Consider the following 20578-nt stretch of genomic DNA (forward strand, 5'->3'; position numbering starts at 1 on the left):
AAATTTTAAGACATTATTTTTGAAAACATTGTAATAAGCAAAACTTGATATTGAGGGAACTTCAAATATTGTGCACTCAATCAATTCAAGTTAAACTGTCTTCGGGATTTTTGAGACGTTAAATTAAGTACCTAATGTTTTTATAAATATGTTCTTGTAAGAAATCTGTCAATTAGAGTTTCGTATAAACTAAAAGAGATGATTCACATTTATTTTGTTCGTAAAATTGTTATGTACTGAACATTTTCAAAAAAAAACAAACAACTTTTCAAAAAAGTGTTTCTGCTCGATTATATTCTGAACAAGGAACCGTATTACCTTCAAAAATAAAATGAACTATTGGATCACATAACCTTTGTTCCTATAACCAAAAGGTCTGTTTAATTTTTTTTTATTTTATGTTCAAAAACTTGAATACCTCAATATTTCCAAGTAAACAATAGTTAATTATTTTTCAACAATCGTTCAAGCAATTTTTTAGAATTATTGTATGAATATGTTTGCACTTATTTAGTTCTCACTTTAAATATTTAAATAATAAAATTATATACAAATGTTGAGTTTTTTTTGAGATATTGATTTAAAAAATTCAAACCCAGTCGACGAAATGGTTTAGGCTGTAAGGGCGAGGACAGACGACAGCACGACGAAAAGAATATACTGACCTTGTCATATATGATTTTAATCTCGAGTCCGAAATTTTTACGAATGCAATACTTTCTATAATCTTGCTTTATGCTGACAAAAAAATTTCATACAAAAAAGCGTTTTTGACATTAGTAAAAAATGTGGTATGACTCCAACATATTTAGAACGAAATAAGATATTGAGTTGATGTTCACAATTTTTGATTAATGGATTTAATAGCTCAAACATCTTGACAAAAAACAGCAATATTTTGGTGTTGCTTGCTTTCTCACTTTTCGTATTTCTTCGTTTACAACTCGCTGAAATTTCAAAAATTTGTAGTGTCTTTGTTCTCATGACACTTAAGTCGAAAACCGTTTATTAAAAGTTTCTTGTTGGTTTTCGTCTTTAAGAAAGTTGTCACTTAATTAAAAAATATTAACTAAAAGTTATCAACAATATTTTTGCGTATTTATAATACAATAAGTTTGATTTCAATATTTGGTTTGTTCTCGACATTTGTATTCGAAAAGCAATGTTAACCAATATTTGTGGAATTTTTTGAAAGTTTTTATTTTTGGTATAAAAAAATACAGATTCGATTTTTCTATGAATATTAACAACAAAATTTAGCATAGAATGAACTCAATACCTTTATTTATTCCCGAGACATCGAGAATCGAAAATCGATCCTTACAAAGAGTGAGTAACTTGTGACTGCTTTATTAAATTTGATTGAATTTTGAAAACACTATTTATACTTGAAGTCGAAAAAAGTAGGTCACTCGATTCCGTGCGTCTCGTTCTACTGCTACTGGGTTAATTGAGCTCAAGAACAGAAGTTAATGTTTTAAGAAAACTTAAGTTAGTCGTTTTCTTCATTTTTTTAAGACAAAAAGAAACAGCAGTCATAATTAAAATTTTTTTGTTTAAATTCGAAAATTTGAATTTTCACAAAAACGAACCAATAGTTTTTTTAATATTCTCTAAAAATGTTTCCTTAAATTAAATTTTTGCAATAAAAAAATATGTTTTTGTCTTAGTCCAGAGGATTCACCCATAGAACCAAAACTTTGTTTTAAAGTTTTCTCAAAAACTAATTGAGCGATTCCAATTTTTTTTTGTTACGGTTTGGTTTCGAAACTTCTTATCCAATTGTCATACAGTTTTTTTAATTTAAGAGGTTATCGCGGAGTAGGTTTTAGGCATCAATAATTGGAAATATTAATACCATGTGCAATTTCTGTCATGCATTCAAATAGCTTAAAGAACCACCAGGTCTCTGCTGTTCAGGAGAAAAAGTTATATTGGAGGAAATTGCTGATCCACCGGAACTATTAACAAGACTTTTGAATCATTCTCATCGAGATTCTAAACATTTTCTTGATATGATTCTTGTTCACATTTCCGCTTTCCAAATGACGACATTCGGTGCCAATTAAATCAGACATGGAGATTTTATGCCTACAATTAAAGTTTAGGGTAAAGTCTATCATTCAGCTGGATCTCTTTTACCAAACAACCCTGACGAACCGAAATTGTTGCAAACATATTTCATGGGTGATTCGGTGAGCGAAGTATAACGGCGAATATCGATAGCCCCAAATACTTACAGACAATTATTCTACGACTTGCAATATTTGCTACATTGTCACAATCCTTACATCAGCAGCTTCAAGCGTGATTTTGAAACAATGCCACCAAATGTAGAAAATTTTCAAGTCATAATTAGAGTTGACTGTGCGACGGAAAAATTGCATTATTTCATTTACTGCAAAATTACTTCAGAATGGAAGAACCGCTCACGCAACTTTTAAATTGCCTTTACATTTGCAATGCCAAGAGCGTCCATATCGTAGTATTTCGAAACAAAGCTCACTAGCTGAAGTGCTTAAAGAAACGACGTTTATTGTGTGTTACGAATCGACTATGGTAAATTTTAGAGCTGATGAACTTTCGATGCGAGGTGTTGTGATACTGTTCGCTGGTGATTTTCGGCAAACATTTAAAGTTGTGCCAAGAGGAACAAAAAGTGATGAAATAAATGCTTGCCTAAAATCGTCGTTTCAGAGAGTTTCTGTAAAACTTTTAAGATTGACCACAAATATGCGCTTACATTTGGATGGTAATAATAATGCAGCACAATTTTCAAGAACTCTTTTCGATATAGGAAATGAAAATATTTTAAATAATGATGGTAAAGTACTAATAGAACGAACATTTCTGACTAGCGTCACTGGACAAGGCGAATTAATAGCTAACTTTTACCGCAAGTCGCCCAAATTTCAGAGAAAACGGATGATTGGTTACACACGCGAATTATCGATTTAAGCACCTTAAAACGATTCTGTTTCAAGCATAAATAATAACATTCTTTCAATGTTTCAGGCCCATGAAATACCTTATCTATCTGTTGATAATCTGACTTATCAAGATATTGCTATAGATATTCCAATTGAATTTTTGAATGCTTTGAATACATCAGGACTTCCTCCGAGTAAACTGGATTAGAAAATTGGGGATCTAATAATACTTCTGAGGAAATTAAATGCACCAAAATTATGCAATGATACTAGATTACTAAAAGTAACCATGCAAAGGAACGTGATTGAAGCTAAATTATTTCCGGTAAAGTCGTTTTCATTCCCAGGATACCGATGGTTACTTACAAATACCCTTAAGATTTTAAACGAGTACAAATTCCTATAAAGCTTTGTCTATTAATAAGGCACAGGGGCATACACTGAAAGTTACAGGCCTTGGTATCAAAAATCCCTATTTTACCCAGGGTCAATTGTGTGTTGGATGCTCCCGTGCCAGCTCGGCAAAAATCTATAAGCTATGCGCCTCACCAAAAAACTAAAAATATTGTTAACAAAGAAGTATTATAACCGTTATAGAAATATGTTCAGAAATATCATATAAAATAATAAATAAAAAAGGTACAATTTAAGAAAATAGTTGAAAATAGTTGTTTATACAAAAATTTACCAGATATCAAAAACGTTATTCTTTGATGCATTAAATTATTCTAAAGTTATTATTATTTCTGGTTCGTAAAATATTCGAATTTCTTCTGGTTTTTTGATATAAATATAAAAACTGTGACCTTGAAACAAGCTAGAACAAATGTACAAACGCACATATGGAAATGTCGAAAAATGTCAAAAAGTTCAATTTGAAAAAATTGACCTTCATATGCGAAGCTAACAAAAACCAAAGTGGTTCTTGGATTTTTACAATTAAAAAAAAACACGTTTCTTAGCAAAAGCTTCTAAAATGCATTGAGTTTTTTTTCGTAAATGTCGTTTTTGTAGAGTTGCAATGAAAATTAAAATTTTTTTCAGTATTTCAAATTTATTGTCATCTTCAAAAATGTCAATAAATAACTTTATTTCTGTCAGTATGATGATGTTTGTCCTTAAAAACTTAAATAAAAATAGTTATGCGCAAGTGAAAAACTGATTATTTGAGTGATATGTTAAGAACCTAGTTTTTCAGCTAAAACAAATCAACCTTTCTTATAAAATCCTTTCAATCAAATTAATATGTTCTGTATTTTTGTATTTTGATATGTTCCTAATAAGCGAATTTATTTATTTATTTATAATAAATTTATTTACAAAAATGCTTCCAGATTTTTTTCATACAATGTGTTTTTTTTTCAAAACTTTCCCCAATGAAATTAATTACACTCCAAGGATATGTTATTTAATTTATTTTTTTCTGGGTAATATACTTCAACCAATTTGCATCTACATAAATCTACATAGTTAAATACCTATTTATGTAATAATATATATAAATTTAACAGTCGATTATTTTTTTGTTTTTGTTGTTTTTTTGTTTGTCTCTTTTGTATGATATCAAATATAAACAGTTTATGTTTTATTTATATAATTTTCCTTACACTGATTTTAGCAATTTTCTTAGTTACAATTTTTAAATATATTTATACTCATTACTCAATTATAGTTGATTGTGTTCCTCCCGGAACAATGCGGGTGGGATTAATAAATATTTTTTTTTATTTTTTGTTTTAAATTTAAAGTTTAAGTATATAATGTTTTTGTTTTTTAATTTTGATTTAATACATTCAAGAATCTGTACAACTTTAAAATACCTGGATGTATTTTTTGTTTTGACTTAAACCTAAAGCTGTTTTTTAAATATAGGTATAATAATATAATAGTTTTTTGTTTTTTTTACGTAATGCAAATATTGTATATACTTATTTTCTTTTTTTATATATAAAGGTAGGTTATTGTTTTTGTTTTTAAATTTTTAAATTTATATATAATATATATGATTTCTATATAGAGGAAGCTCCAGTTACAGTTTTATGCATTCAGTGTTGTTTCCAACTTGTTGCTGAAATTTATAAATAAACAAATAAGTAATATTATGAATTTTAATATTTGTTTATGTAAAAGGAGGAGGGAGGTGGTGGGTGTTTGTTGGTTAATGAAAATTAAAAGTACTTACCTTTATAGTGAACCTCTCTGTACATAGTAGGACACGCTTTGCCGTTCACTTTCGATGTTTTAAAATCAATATTTGTCCGAACCGGTCGATGTAAAAGAGGTTGCGGTGGTCTATAGTTATTGCCTAAAGGTGCTTTCGGATGATCTGGGGTACCTTGCATTAACCGCCGCAGGGCATGAAGCTAAAAATAAAATAAATACAATATTTTCAGAGTTTTTCAAATGCATATTTTACATGTTATTAAAGAATCTTCCCGTTGGTTCTTTTAAAAAATTAACTTTTTCGTTGTTTTTTCATGTAAATATTGACCAATCTATCCTGTGTCGAAATAGTCTATTAATGGACTATGAAAAATGAATTAAGAATGTAATCCTAACAAATTTTGTGATCAAAAAGATTTTTATTCAAGTTCTTTTCTTGGATTTTTTGGAATATTTTCGAACCATCGCAAAATAAAATAAACAAATCAAATAATTCACATATTCCGAAGATAAATTTGACGAATTAGCATAATTATTACAGCGCGGCTTTCAAGAAATACCTATACGAAACATAAAACACTCAGTGATGATATTTTTACAAAAAGGAAAATTATTGTTATTGAAGGAATTTTGAAAAAATATGTTATTAAATAAATAAATATACTAGATTAATCGTGTTCTTTTGGCATTCTATAAATAGTATAGTAGAAAATTCCCAAAAAAAGGCATCGGCAGTAGCCAGATTTTTTAATAAAAAAATTGGTACAACTTAAAGATGATCTTACAAAATAATAAAAAGAAACACAAATACAAGAAAGTTTTGTAAAAATTAAAAGTTATAATTAAATTCATCAAAAAAAAAATAACTAAAACTTATACAATTGACAATTTTCAAAAAGAAATTATAAGAAATCATCCGGAAATTGAAATTCTATAAAAACATGTGGTGTTGAAGCAAGCTTGAAGATCGCCTCAATTCTCTATATGCCTGAATCGAGTTGAAATGAGCTTGATTCGCCTCGATTCCGGTCGGGGATCGGAGTTGATTAAAACCTTTACAGATAATGCATTATGGGCTATTTATTTGCATGTTTGTGTACAAAAAATATAGTTTTGTTTATATAGTTTATATGGTGTCACGGTAAAAATTACCGCGACAAGAACCATTCTCTCCGTCATCCAAATACTTGTTACTCCCTCCTCCATTCCTACAGGTGTTACCTTCAATCTACTGAGAGAGAGAGGGGCAGCCATGGTCCATCAGCCATCGGTTCACTCTCTCAGTACTTTGGAAAGACACATAATCATTGATGTCGATTTTCCACTTTAACTAAGGTGACAGACGGGCGGTCTTGTCAAATACTAAGAACGAGTGACAGCCAGTCCCCAAAGAATGAGCATAATTACCACCATAAGTGTCAGACGGATGGTCTGACTCCAGTAAACCAAAATTGGCACGGTCGACACTTGGTCTCCGAATGCCGAAGTTACTCCATGGGAGAATGGCTTCAAGCCCAACTTTTACACCCACATTATACTTTAATGTACAAGATGGAACGATAACGTAAGTCCCTATTTCCCCAAATCTGCGCGAAAATCAAACGAAATAACTTTAAAACGCGTGGAGCAAACTTCTGCCACATTTCTCTTCCCACAATTGTTATTAATCGAAACTTACTAATTTCCATCAAGTTTTCACAATTATATTTGTTTTGCTGGGAAATATCGGTGGGGAATAATGCAAAGTGTGAACAATCAAATTTCTTGAGTTCCAAGGTTTCTTTTTCATTCAAAATTGGATCGGGGATGTTAGGTGGCTGAATGCACCCACTGCATTCCCGCACTCTACAAGTCAGAGTAAAGCGCGGAGAATTCAGGGATGACTTGCATTAAGCTGGGGAGATTAAAGTGCGAGTAAGAGAAGACTACTGGGTTTGCAACTGCGTTGGCACACTCACGCAAACAAGCTAAGCGTTGCTGAAAAAATGACGCGACCGAAACCCAAGTCACTGAGTTGCTGAAAGCACTGGGTATTTGAAGAAAAAGGGTTCATCCAGGCTTGGAAAAAGCCTGGGAACTCACTTTTTGGTAAGCTACGAAATCGAATAGATCGAAAGAAAAGTAATTTTGGAAGATAGAAATTTGATTAAAAAATACTCTTGAGATACAGGAGAGGAAAAGAAGGAAAATTGGTTAAGGAAGGAAGGGAAATCTGGCAGGAAAAATAAGCTAAGCATAATAGTTTGGTTTATTTGATTAAAAATTATTTCCATTGAATCACATTATTTCGTTGTCGAGGCATTGTTCAAAAAAATTATCGTTTGGCTTTGTCTGTTCGCTTTATTTCCGAAAATTACGGAACTCGTGACCCGCTTAAAATAAAACCGTTATTATTTTTTTTTCGGGACTAAACGTTACTGGTCCATCTTATCTTCTCTTGAATAACGATTTTTTTTCTTTGTTTAAAAGATCATGGGTTTTAGCCCTACTTAATTGCAAGGTTTCCCAGGCAATTTACTTAATAATAAATACTTTTAAAATTAATTCCAAGACTTAGTATTTTATTGAAACTTCATTCACCGTCGGTTTCGCTCAGAAGGTTTGCAATTTCCTTAATTATAAAAAAAATTGCTGGCGCCCTATTTCTCAATTTCAGGATAGACACCCCTGTGGTCACCGACATTTTTATATTCTGATCAATTTAATTGATCACCTCAAATAGGGTATCAATTTATTCGCTGAACCCACCCTAAGCTGAGTGGCCGGAGATATCAGCATCATACGTGCTGAATGTGCTAAATTTTTCTACGACCTTCTTTACGTTCTAGGTTCTATTCTTCGTCGTGGTTTTGTTCGGGATTGTCGTGGTCGTAGTCGTGATCGTCGTCGTCATCGTCGTCGTCGCGTCGCGTAGACAAATTAGAGCAACAATGGTGCTGATCTAATCAGTTCTTCATTGTTTAACACGAGTCAAACTATCTCCCTTGCAATTCATAAGAAACATCGCAGCACCATTTGCTTTTAAGAAAGTGCTGTCAAACTTAATCATTTTTAAAACATAGCAAAACTTAATTACCTTTTCTATTGTTTTCTCTTGCAAAATAAGCCGAGATACAAATGCAATATCAACCGTACCAACATTTGAGAACGAAATCACATAAGATCCATTCGAGAATCGAATAAATCATGGTTGTTGCGGATGTATAAATTTTGACATCCGCGAAAGCGGATGCGCATCCGGATTTTTTGAGACTCACATCTGCCAATGCGGATTTTAGAATTTATTAAATAAAAACAATTTTAAGTCCGTAACTAAAGGAAAATTTTATTGATTATCTTTGCGTTTAATACTTAAATTTAAAAATGGATGAATTATTATAGTCCTGTTTTATTTCGGTAACATGCTAACTCCTTTCGGAGAAGTGCTCTGGGACTAGAGTTATCAGATTCTCCTTCACCTTCGTCTTCAGTTGATGAATATAGCATCATTCCCATATCGCTTCAGAAGCAAGCCTTGTAACTTAAACCGGACGTTTCTGCTTCCGAATGTAAAGTCTCATCCACTTTCTTCTTTTTTGTGTTGTTTGCATTTGGTGAAAACGTAGGAGAACTGGTGCTTAATGGATCATTTATCATCTTTAGAATTACATCTTTTATTCTTTCCTTGGTGATGGGTTTTATAGCGAGGGTCGCATACAAATCGTTGTCTTGCAAAAATTAAAATTGTGTTTAAAAATGAGTTTTCAGATTTAAGGCTGCCAGCCGAATGGCATCAGTGTCCGATGTTTTGATAAGTATTCGTCAATTTTTTTCTTAGGCATTTGAATTATAGGAATCATAGATGATATAAGTGCCAGAGAGCTGAGAGCTGCTCATTTCACGAGTAGCTTCTTCAAAAGGTTTGAGTAGTTCAAGGCAGCTTCCAATTATTTTCCACTCTTCTGGTAAAATTAGTTCAATATTGTTGTCATTGGCATAAAGACTTAATTCATATTTTATCTTGGAAAAACGCTTAAGCATGTAGAATGTGCTATTCCAGCGTGTCATACAATACTGGAGTACTTTAAGATTTGGTTGATTAAGTCTGTATTGAAATACAGTGCACTTTTTCCTTCAAAATATTCCATTCGGTAAGCATTGTGTTAAATTTGTCTGCAATCATACCACCTGTATGGCGATCCTCAAACGTCTCACATTTTAATACGGTTTATGTTCGTTCAAAGTTTTCTGATACTTCGTGGCAAGTTAAGCTTAGCAAGGAAACACTTGAGCTGGGATCTGTCATTGTCGGCGCTCTCAAATAAAACAAATTCTTCTGGGTGCTTTGACTTCAAGTGGTTTTTCAACGAAGAAGTCGTGCGTCCTTTTCGTGAGTATGTTTTACGACAAAGTTTGCATTCGGACTTTTCAGGACCATTTTTATTTAAATTAAAATAGATCCAGATGCTGCTTTTTGTTGGTGGCGGCATTTATGTTCTGTATTTGTATCACTTTTTCACTTAATATATAAAAATAAACTGTGTCCTCTGGCCACTTAGCAACAGCATTTATATCCTCAAATCTGTGACCATTGCATATGACTTGTTGTTGCTTTTGTCGTCGCCTACATGGGACCGAGATTTTTACTAAAGGTGAAAGGGTATTTTTTATTGATCATGATATAGCACGCCGTGCTGTTGCTATTTTTCGAATTTGAAAAAAAAGCGTTAAAAAACATCCGCATCCGCAACAAACTCCGCATCAGTTTATGCGGATGCGGATGCGGATATGGATATTGGAATTATTGGGCATAATCCGCAATTGCGAATAATCCACAATTGCGAATAAACCGCAATTGCGGATGAGAATATTTGCAACATGCCTAGTATAAATATCAAAAACCCATTCGTAGTACGATTCTACTTTTACTTTTATCGGTAATAGATATTCATACTACGGATATTGTTTTTGTTATTCGCGTAAAACCCAAAAAACACGGATATTATATGTGAAAATTTATGGAATGTTAAAACAAATATTTTGCATAAGACATAAGAAAAACCTTTATTATTATTATTTATTATTTTCAAGATCTTTTAATTTTTAGTAGATTTTTTAAAGTTTTTTAAAAAAAAAATATCGATTTGATTTTTCTCCAATTTTTACAAGATTAAAAATATTATTTAGGAGGAAATATTTTCTTGCTCGTTAAATACTCAACGAGAAAAATCATTTTTTAACATTTTGTTTTTCATAGGTTCTTTGGGTTTCAATTTGTTTGAAAAAAAATGTTGATCTCGTTTTTACAAAGTTTTTAATTATTATTTGTTGTAAAATATTTGAGCTCAGAAATAATTTTTTACCATTTTTTGGGAATACTTTGTTTATGTTTTTTTTTTAAACTACAAATCCAATTTGTCTAAAATTTCAACTATGTGTCAAAAATTTAAATTTTGTGTGCCTGCTGCTGAAGAATACAACTTGAAGAATATGTGGTTTCAAGAAGACGGTACCACATGCCACATAACTAGAGACATTTTCTGGCCTCGTAATTTCTCGTCTTCGTGATATCAACTTGAAACCGAGATCATGTGATTTGACACGGCTGGACTTTTTTAGTTGGGCTATGCAAAATACCGTGTTTATGATGTCGGTGCACATTGGTTTTGAATTCCTGAATATTGCAATGACTAGAAAAGATAGAGTGTGGTAAGGGATTCCACATTCGTGTAGTACCGCTAAGGAACAAATCTCTGTATTTTACAGTTGGGCTCGAGGTTATACTGATGAGCATTCCTAGAAGCAGGAGTATTACGGTTGAACTGTTGAAGGGGAGGAATGCTAAACTCTATTGACAGAAGCTCTCTACTTTTTTGTATTTATTGTGCGCGAATTAAAGGGGTTATGAATTCAGTACAATTAGAAAAAATGGATATGATTAGAAAGGAGAAACCGATGCACATTGGTTTTAAATGTCTGCACATTGTAATGCGTGGAAATATTGAGCCTGGTAAAGCATTCCACATTCTCGCAGTGCGGCTAAAGAAAGAATCTCCGTACTTAACAGCACGTCCAAAATTAGGCTCAAAAGTAAACTGATGGGCATTCCTAGCAGTACGGGTATTACGGTTGAATTGTTTATGGGGAGGAATGCTACTGGACATTTCAATAGAACGTTGTTTATAAAAATAACGTTAAAACAATGGCATGCACGAGACCTTGCATCGGTGTTCAGGAGCAGAAAATATCTCGGCGAGAGAACGATTTCCTATAATTTTTAGAGCTCTTTTTTCAATTCTATCCAAAAGACTAAAATGCCTTATTGGAGTACAAGTACAAATATGAGAGCTATACTAAAGTTTTGGTCGAATAAAATCTTTGTAAATTATAGCCAAATCAGAAGCATTAGCAGCATTTTGGCGATGTCAATTATGAGATCACATCACAAGAAGTGGTTTGTGATTCACATACCTAGGACTGATAGTTGATCAGAATCCTAGATGCAAGTACCACTTATCAAAAGTGGCAATGAGAGATGATTACGCTTTTTCGATAGTAGACAGCATTGAGTTTTTTTTTTTTTTGAATCTCCATTGATTAATCCTGTCAAGATCAGAATTTAATGAGCTTATCATACGCTGCCATTGGTAGTCCACATCCGAAGAACAAGCATGATAATCTAAAAACGAATATGAAAAGCTGAGGGTGCTGTCATCCGCGAAACAATGTAGTGGTTTAGAAGTTTCAGACAAAAGATCATTTATAAAAATGATTAAGAGTGTCGGAGACAAAACGGAGCCCTGGGGCACACCATCGTTTATTTTGTGAATATCAGATTTGAACCCGTCCAATACTTCTTGAATTGAACGGTCCGAAAGGTCATTTCTAACCCAACGAAGAAGGGATTCATCAATACCAAATGCACGCATTTTCGATAAGAGAGCTTGATGCCAAACTCTATCAAATGCCTTTGAAATATCAAGTGCAATAATCTTACTTTCTCCAAAACGATGTAAAGATTTGTTCCACTGTTCGACTGTTCGGTGAGATAAACCATGAGATCACCAGTCAGTGGACCTATTGCAACGAAAGCCATACTGCCAGTCATTAAGAAGCTTTCGTTCTTCAAGATATTTCTTAAGCTGAAAATTGATCATTGTTTCCATGACCTTGGAAAGAAGGAATGTAAGTGCAATTGATTTTTTGTCCACCTGCTATAATTGGTACGGTATTTAAAACGAGATTTGAAATCTTATGGCTTGACTTCAAATGGCACAGACCAGAAAGTCCTTCCTGCATGTTTTGATGATATTACGTATTACCTTTAAACGTCGAAAATTGTCAAAATTTCCAAAAAATACCAATGTTTCAAATTGCGTTAACTTCCTATAAGACAATCCCTACATTTCTTAGACAAAGTTTACATGTTCCAAGTTATATTATTGGGCTTACGAACAATTTCTACTGCGCCCCAAAACATAAAGGACAAAGTAATTACTCAATCCATTAAATATTAAAATTATATGCAATTCATAAACACATGATTAAAACCTCTCAACACTTTTAAGTAAATTAGAACTTTTATTTTTATTTTCTTCTCTTAAGCTTGCAATTTTTCTAAGCCGCATTTTTCCAAGTTTTATTCTTATTAAATGTAAGTTCTAAAGCCTCAAAAAACCTCATTTCAACTTGGATTTTCTAAATTTCTTGTATTATCCTTTTTGTTTGTTAAATTTTTTAAAAAGAAAAATAAATAAAAACGTCTGCAATATTTGTAATTTAATTTCAAGCCGATTAAAAAGGATTCATGTGAAAGAAAGAAAGAATGAAATAAAAAAATGGGAGAAAAATCTACATTTATGCCTTTGCTTCATTCCTGTCCTGTTTGTGCCATTTCCCACAGGAGCTGGAACTAAGATTATTTTTTATAATTTTTTCCCAACAACAGCTGATGGTTTGGTATTCTTTTTTCCATACACATGTACAACGTATTTTGTTTCATTCATTTCTTAGTTATCCTTGCCCTTATTGCGAGCGCCAAAGGACACTTATCTGCTGTTCAGTTATTCGCCAGTGAAAAGAAGGATTTTACTAGATGCTATTTCCTAGAACTTTCACTCTAGTTGCTGTGTAGTGTGTCTCACTCCCAGTGTAAATGCGGTTGCACGCTCCAGATGATGGAATTGAATTTTGTGCATGGTCTACTAAAGCTCTGCATAACCATCAGCCATCATCATACAAGCGGGACATCCCGAATGGCAACAGCAAAATACTGGCATGGCATTGCCGTGGAAAATTAAAAAAAAATACATATATAAAACGAAACTTAAAAAAATTTATATAACGTATAGTCATTTTAATTAAAATAATTCCATGCAGGGACATGGGATGACAATTCCCTTGGTCCCAAACTTGCAAATAAGTTTTTTCTTGTTCAGTTTTCCTTTTTTTTATTCCTGTTTTTTTCGCTGCATGCACTGTGAAATGCATGGTTCTAGCTTAGGGTGGAAGGAGCGACGGTGGTGGGGGGATTTCAGTGTCGTCGACAGCAGCTTGCAAAACTACTCACGCGACTCGGGCTTCGTAATTTCCCAAAAAATTATCTATTCAGGATACACAAATGTGTCGCGAACGTCGTCGCTGTTGCTGCCTCTGATGTCGTCATCATACTCCTGCAATAGCGACCTACCGAAAATAGGGACAAAATCCAGACGAATAGAATAAGTTGTTCAACTAAGGAGGCAATGTGCCACTATGCCAGAGTGAAATCTCTATCGGGATGGGGAGTACTAAAAGTGACGTGCCACATTTCCAACAAAAAATTTGCATGACAAATTTAGATACCTTTCAAAAAATACTAAAAGATAAAAGAAAGCAATATCGAAAATATGTTGTAGAATATGCATATGTCTTAACGTCCATTTTGACTTTTAGGATACAAAGACTTTAAAAAGAAAACAAGTGGTTTTTTTATGGTTTAAGTGATATTTTATCACATTCCCTTGAGTGTAAAGCTTTAAGTGAACATTTTATCATGGTCTTGATAATATTGAAAAAAAAAGTTCTATGAGTTGATTGAACAGCAAAATGGTTTATTAAATTGAATTTTAGTCGATTCCACTATACAAACCAATATTCGGGACTATGGTGATTCAGACACCTTTTAGTCTCATTCTCACACGCACTGCCTTTGGGTTAATGCCATAAAACCCTTCTCTGGAAATTTGAAATCAATTAATAAAATTAAATGACTGGAAATTGAAAAAAAAAATTAATTTCAACGAAAAGATACAGCAAAAAGAAAAAAAAAACACTAACAAATTTAAATGCACTGGAAAAATTAAAAACTCCCTGTAAGAATTATTTTTCTGTAAGCCATCGCGCATTTGAGTAATTTGTAAAGTTTATCCCCGCCTTTTGCTCCATTAAGGGTTTGGATTACATCTTCAGCTTCAAATTGGTTCTTCCCAAAAATGTCTCGACATATTTCTTGGATAATTGGACAAAATCCTTAAAAGTGTCCGATATTCTCTCTCTCATGGGTGTTGCAGAATTGGCACTCGATAAGCAGATCTGGTCTGTGAGGTATGTATTTCAGAAAAGGGTATCTCACTTCTGGCTCGTAGAATTGAAGAAATCATATCCGTTGAGTTCTTGTCGTCGAAGTAGTTTGATTCTCCAAGATTGATGCTTTGACCTAGTTGATGAAATTTTGCCGATATTTCTCATCCAACATTCGCAACAAGGGAGTAAAGACTTCCTTTAAAACCTTTAAATTATCCAAATCAAATTCAATCGATTTACTCGTCAAATTAGGAAGTTCAATCCCAGTTCGTACTAAATCCTCAATAAATAGAGTGAATCATAGAGTACTCAACGCACATCCTTATCTTAGTCCCATTAAAGTACACATTTGCAATATTAAGTAGCAGAAACACCTGATCTGTAGTTGAATGTCCAGCGCAAAATCCAGCTTGCAGCTCCCTGAGCTTGGAGTTCACGTTCACCCACGAAGTAAGTCTACTGAATATCATACTCACAAATATCTTTATAGACGCGTTTAAAAACTATATCCTCCGATATTTCTCTATTGCATTTTTTAAATAATGGGAAAATTACAGAAGACTATTTAATCGCTGGAGGCGTACTTGAAAAATGCAACTGGAGTTCAGCCTGTTCCAGCTGTCTTGTGCTCAATCAATTCTTCTTCTGAAAAGGTTGAATCCAGAAAATTATTTTTGATATATGGCTATATGGCGCAGTATGGTGGTACAAAATCGTATCGTCACCTCCTAGATGTGCCTGCTGGGTAACCAATAGGTGAACTAACGAAGAGCTCTGCCACCTGAGTTACCTTCTCAGGAAGTAGGAGCAAAAGACCAGATATCACTTTGAAGAACCAGCTCTGGAGATCTCAGTCATGCGCAGGCCCCACAAGCTGGCCATGAAAGGAAATTTTAAAATGTGATGAAAACACAAGTAATAGCTTCCTGATGAACGGACTGATAACTTTGACAACAGCCGCCACCAAGGAACCCCTGGTTTGAATCTGAATGTGCTCAGCAAACAAAGCCAAAAAGGAGGCATACAGATTGTGGCAGTAAAGGAGGACACGATTTTCCCGCCAGATCTACGTCGACAAGAGAAGCCCTTACTCAGAAGAAAGAAAAAAGCCCATGAGCAGCGTCAAGTCGAGGAGATGCAAGGATGTTTTAACAGGAAACAGGTGCCGAGTTCTTATAGAGGATACGAAAAGAAAACATTGGGATTCACTAGCCCCTCTGGAGCCTGCAAAGATAAGGACGGGAATACCGTAGTTGAGACGCAGTCAATGCTAAAAATCTGGATAGATAATTTCAACCATCTGATTAATGGTGATGAAGTCAACGATTCCGTCAGCGCGCAGCCACGTCTAATCTATTTGGTTGACGATCTAGAGTTCCACCCACCCAACCAGAGTGAGATCAAACTAGCCATCACCAGACTTAATTCGAACAAAGCGGCCGGTGATGACGGTCTGCAGGCGGAGCTTTTTAAGTACGCTGGAGCAGATCTAGTAAGAGCATGTCGGAAGAAAGCATGCCCGACGAGTGGAACTTAAGCACCATCGCCTTCTCTGCGCCAACTACAGAGGCATTAGACTTTTGAACATCTTGTACAAGATCTTCTCCAGCGTATTATGTGAACGCCTGATGCCATTTACTGACGAAATAATTGGCCCTTACCAGTGTGGCTTCAGGCCTTGAAAATCTACCATCGACCAAATTTTCACTCTACGCCAAATCCGGGAAAAGACCCCAGAACATAATATCGAAACACACCATCTTTTCATCGATTTTAAAGCAGCTTATGACAGTGTAGACAGAAACGAACTATACCGTGCCATGTTAAGTTTTGGTATCCCTACCAAACTGATATGACTTATCAGGATGACGCTGGAAAATACTCGTTGCTGCGTCAAAATTGTAAGAGACTCGACCGAAATCTGCGAAACTACCAGTGGACTTTGACAAGGCGATGCGCTATCATGTAGCTGCTTCAATATTGTTCTTGAAAGAGTGATGCCCAACACCAACGCCAATGCAAGTGGCACCATCCTTCAAAAAACCCACACAATATCTTGGATATGCAGATGACATCGACATTATGGAAAGAACCAAACGAGCAGTGACGGGTGCTTTCTCTAATGTCGAGTCTGAAGCGAAGAAAATGGATCTTGACATTAACGAAGACAAAACGAACTATCTACTGTCGTCAAATATAGTGGATTCACATCGTAGACTTGAGCCAAATGTGACAATTGACAGTTACAACTTCGAGGTGGTAAATGAATTTGTTTATTTGGGCACTGCTGTTAATTCTGCTAATCGCTGTTTCTTTGGTCTAAGTCAGCAGTTGAAGAATAAGACCCTATCGCGAAGTACAAAAGAGACACTGTACGGAACTTTAATCATCCCAGTCCTTGCTGTATGGTGCAGAAGCATGGACCCTCTCGCAGACGGATGAAGGATCTCTTAGAATCTTTGAGAGGAAGGTTCTGCGTACGATATATGGTCCGGTTTGTGTCGACAGGCAAAGTAAAATCTGGCGGAGAAGATTTAATCAGGAGCTATACGAGCTGTACAGCGACTTGTGATTCGCCCGAATTTAATATCACTGTTTTTGGTGTAGAGACACAGCTGTTACACTATACACCTCTCTACACTCACCAACCAAATGAAGACGTCCGCCAACGAGACATGAAGTTGTGTGGTATAAAACAAACCAGTCATTTTTATTTGCTTTTTACTTCAACAAAAAATATGACACTACATGCATCATAATACGTTCAGTTAACGGTATCTTATCCCTTTGGATATTTACCAGATACAGGTGCGATAAACATTAAATTGCCACCAGCTATAAAGCAAGGTTAAAGTTACATCACCCCCACCATCATCGATCGGATTTCAACCTCCCACAAAATATCCTTGTCCATGTGCTTGTGCATTGTGGCAGTTATAGCCATGTCCTGTATCTGTATCCTGATTCTGTTTCGTCGTCCGTTGGTCGTGTCGTATTTGTATGGCTGAATGGATTGATGGTGGGCGATGCAACACTGCATGGCACGTTGCACATTTTATGTCATTACAGCGCACTTTTAATTACAATTGTAAATTACATGCAACATTTCACCATCATTGCTGCAATGCCATGAACTGCCCTGGCAGCACGACTCGACTTCATCATTTTGCAACAAAATATAAGTAGTGTATATACATTGCTAACGTGACCTTTAATTAATGAAGAACTGTTATTTGGCGTGAGTTGAGAAAAGAATAAAATTAACAACAAAATTAAAAAAAGAAACAATAAATAAATACTTCATTATGCAACACAGCGTCAACGTTGTGGGTGCGGGCACTTATTTTTGCTCTCCTCCTTGTCCCCGAATGAATCCTTCATATATACGTAACTATATGGAGTATCCTACGAACAGCAGCAGGAGTTGGAACAGCAGCTGCTGCATCCTTCCATAATGAACGATTAAATATTCAACCAGGAAAATGCCAAACCCTTATTCACCAAAATGCTACCACAAAAAGTGGAAAGAAGTGGGAAGAAAAAAAGAAAATAACATCGTTCCAACAACAACGTCTTCTTCTCGAGGATCTCGCGTCAAGGCATTAATTAGAAACGACCAACACTATTTGCCTTAATTTATTTATTTAAATATTCATAACTAGCAAAATATTCATATAATATAAGTAGGTACATTGTTCTCTCCTAAGGTCCTTTTCTTGTAGCTCAAAGTTTGATGATTTATGCAGGTAGGAAGAAAATTTATCATGGCCCACTCCTGACGAGAAATAAGAAAAACTGCACTTTATATTATCGACTGAGGAAGTGTTGAAATTATTTAATTTATTGAAAATAATTGGGTTCTAATTTTGAATTTCAATAATTTACATTATCAACAGCTACACGTACTTAGCCCATAATTTGTTCGAAACAAAAAATTTAAATAACTTTGTAAAGGAAATTCAGGGAAAGTGTTACACTCAATTTCGTTGGTCTTTTTTATGTCACTAAGCCAAGTCGCGTGTTTAATTGGTAAATTCGTTATCGAAGGTTTTTCCATTTGATATTTCAATGTGAACACCAACTTTATCTTAGGGTTAAACGAAGTGCGATGGTTGTGAATGGGCAAATAGAAGTCACCGACACGTAACACTGTACTGCTCTACTCTGGTCACGATCCAGGAAACGCTCGAGAAGCTATAGTTGGGTCACTCCTTACAAAAACTGCAACCAGGAGCCTTATTTTGTGGGAGCCTCTTTGGTGAAAAGCTTATCAAAGCTAGGTTTCCAAGTAGATTACGACCCGTCACCATTACAGTGTTACGCATCAACGGAGCTCGCATCTTATGTAGAGAAATAATGCTTAGGTTCGCCCACAACAACACTCCACGTGGACATGTTATTTTCGTTATGGGAGACCTCAAGGCTAAGGTTGGCAGTAACAACAACGAGCTATAAGGCATGTGATGTTTGTTCACGGAGTCGGCAATCGCAATGATAATAGTGAGGGGTTCGTTGACTTCTGCAACGCCAATAGCCTTGTGATTGGTGGCACTATGTTTGAATACAAACTCTGTTATAAAATTATCTGGGTGTCGACGGACTGGCAAGCGTCTTCCATCAAAATTGACAACTTCGTGATTAGTCGACGGTTTAGGAGCAGTCTCTTGGATGTACGAAACAGAAGAGGCGCCGATATGGGACTTGCCCTTGATCGCCCGCTACCCTAAGATTGCCTACAGCTACAGTTTGAAGATCCAACGGAATAGCACGAGCCGCAAATTTTATATCGCCAGACTAAAGGATCCCAGGACCCGTCAACAATTTAGGGACCACCTGTCATACGAAATGAGAACAATCAGCAGCACAGTACGTGACGACATCAAACACCATTAGAATGCTGTGAAAAATGTTTTCATTTCAGATGCTGACAGAATAGTCGCTCGGAAAGAAGAAAGTAAAAATACTTGGCTTTCAGAAGAATCTTGGACATGGATCAACGAACGCAAACAGTTAAGAGCTCGAATAACTGCTGCACAAGAGGAAAAAAGAAACGAGCTGGAGTACTCGTACTAAATGAAAAAGAGAGATATTCACCACATTGTGTGCTGCGACAAGCGTAACTACATCAATGCAAGAAGCAGAAGATTCTGCAAACAGGTGCGATAGCAGGACCGTTTACAGAATAACCAAAAAGCTGACCGGTGCATACAGCTGAAAGAAGCAGACGGTACTGTGATAAGTTCGGTGGATGAGCAAGTCAGAAGGTGGAAAGAACGCTTTTCCTCGGTTTCAAGCAGTGTTTGCAAACCACGTGCAGTGTTTGCAAACCACGTGCAGCTGATACCTTCTGAAGTGCCTGAAAAAAACTTATCCCCGAATCCACACCGCACCTCCCAGTAAAGATGAGAACGTTGCCTTAATTAAAGCACTTAAGAACAACAAAGCGGTAGGACTTGATGGAATGCCAGCAGAGCTTTTACAAGCAGCGCCATCTTCATCAAGCGAACTGCTTCATCTGCTGATAAAAGAAGCCTAGACCACCAAAAGCTTCCCCTTTGAGTGGAAGAAGCGAGTTATGGTCAAGCTCCCAAAAAAAAGGAGATCTTAAAAAGTGCGAAAACTGGAGAGGAATTTGCGTTCTACCTGCCGTTGACAAAATAGTAGCAAAAGTCATAATGGAACGCATCAGATAATACCTTGAGACCACACCACTACACCTGCTGTTCATCGACTTCGTAAAGGCCTTTGATAGCTTTAACAGGAAGTACGAGTATATCTGATGAACTTTGAGAAGGAGAGGCATCCCAAAAAAAATATGACGGATCAAAGTGTCACGTTCTGCACGATAATAGGTTGTCAGAGGATTTTGAAATCCGAAGCGGAGTCAGACAGGGCTGTATGCTATCTCCAATATTGTTTTTGTTGGTGATAAGCGATGTACT

General features: G+C 35.2%; 1 protein-coding gene across 1 annotated transcript in view; it reads right to left on the reverse strand.

Moving 5' to 3' along the window:
• Positions 1-291: 291 nt before the first annotated feature.
• LOC129947749 (carbonic anhydrase-related protein 10) overlaps positions 292-20578 on the reverse strand; it is an 89903-nt gene continuing 69616 nt past the window's right edge. Inside the window, exons 8-9 of the mRNA XM_056058430.1 lie at positions 5113-5293; positions 292-4998 (exon numbers count right to left, since the gene is read on the reverse strand). Coding sequence (XP_055914405.1) covers positions 4976-4998; positions 5113-5293 — 204 coding nt within the window. The 3' untranslated portion in view covers positions 292-4975. The remainder of the gene's footprint in view (positions 4999-5112; positions 5294-20578) is intronic.

The sequence above is a fragment of the Eupeodes corollae genome, chromosome 2 (assembly GCF_945859685.1).
Source record: "Eupeodes corollae chromosome 2, idEupCoro1.1, whole genome shotgun sequence".
Taxonomy (NCBI): Eukaryota; Metazoa; Arthropoda; class Insecta; order Diptera; family Syrphidae; genus Eupeodes; species Eupeodes corollae.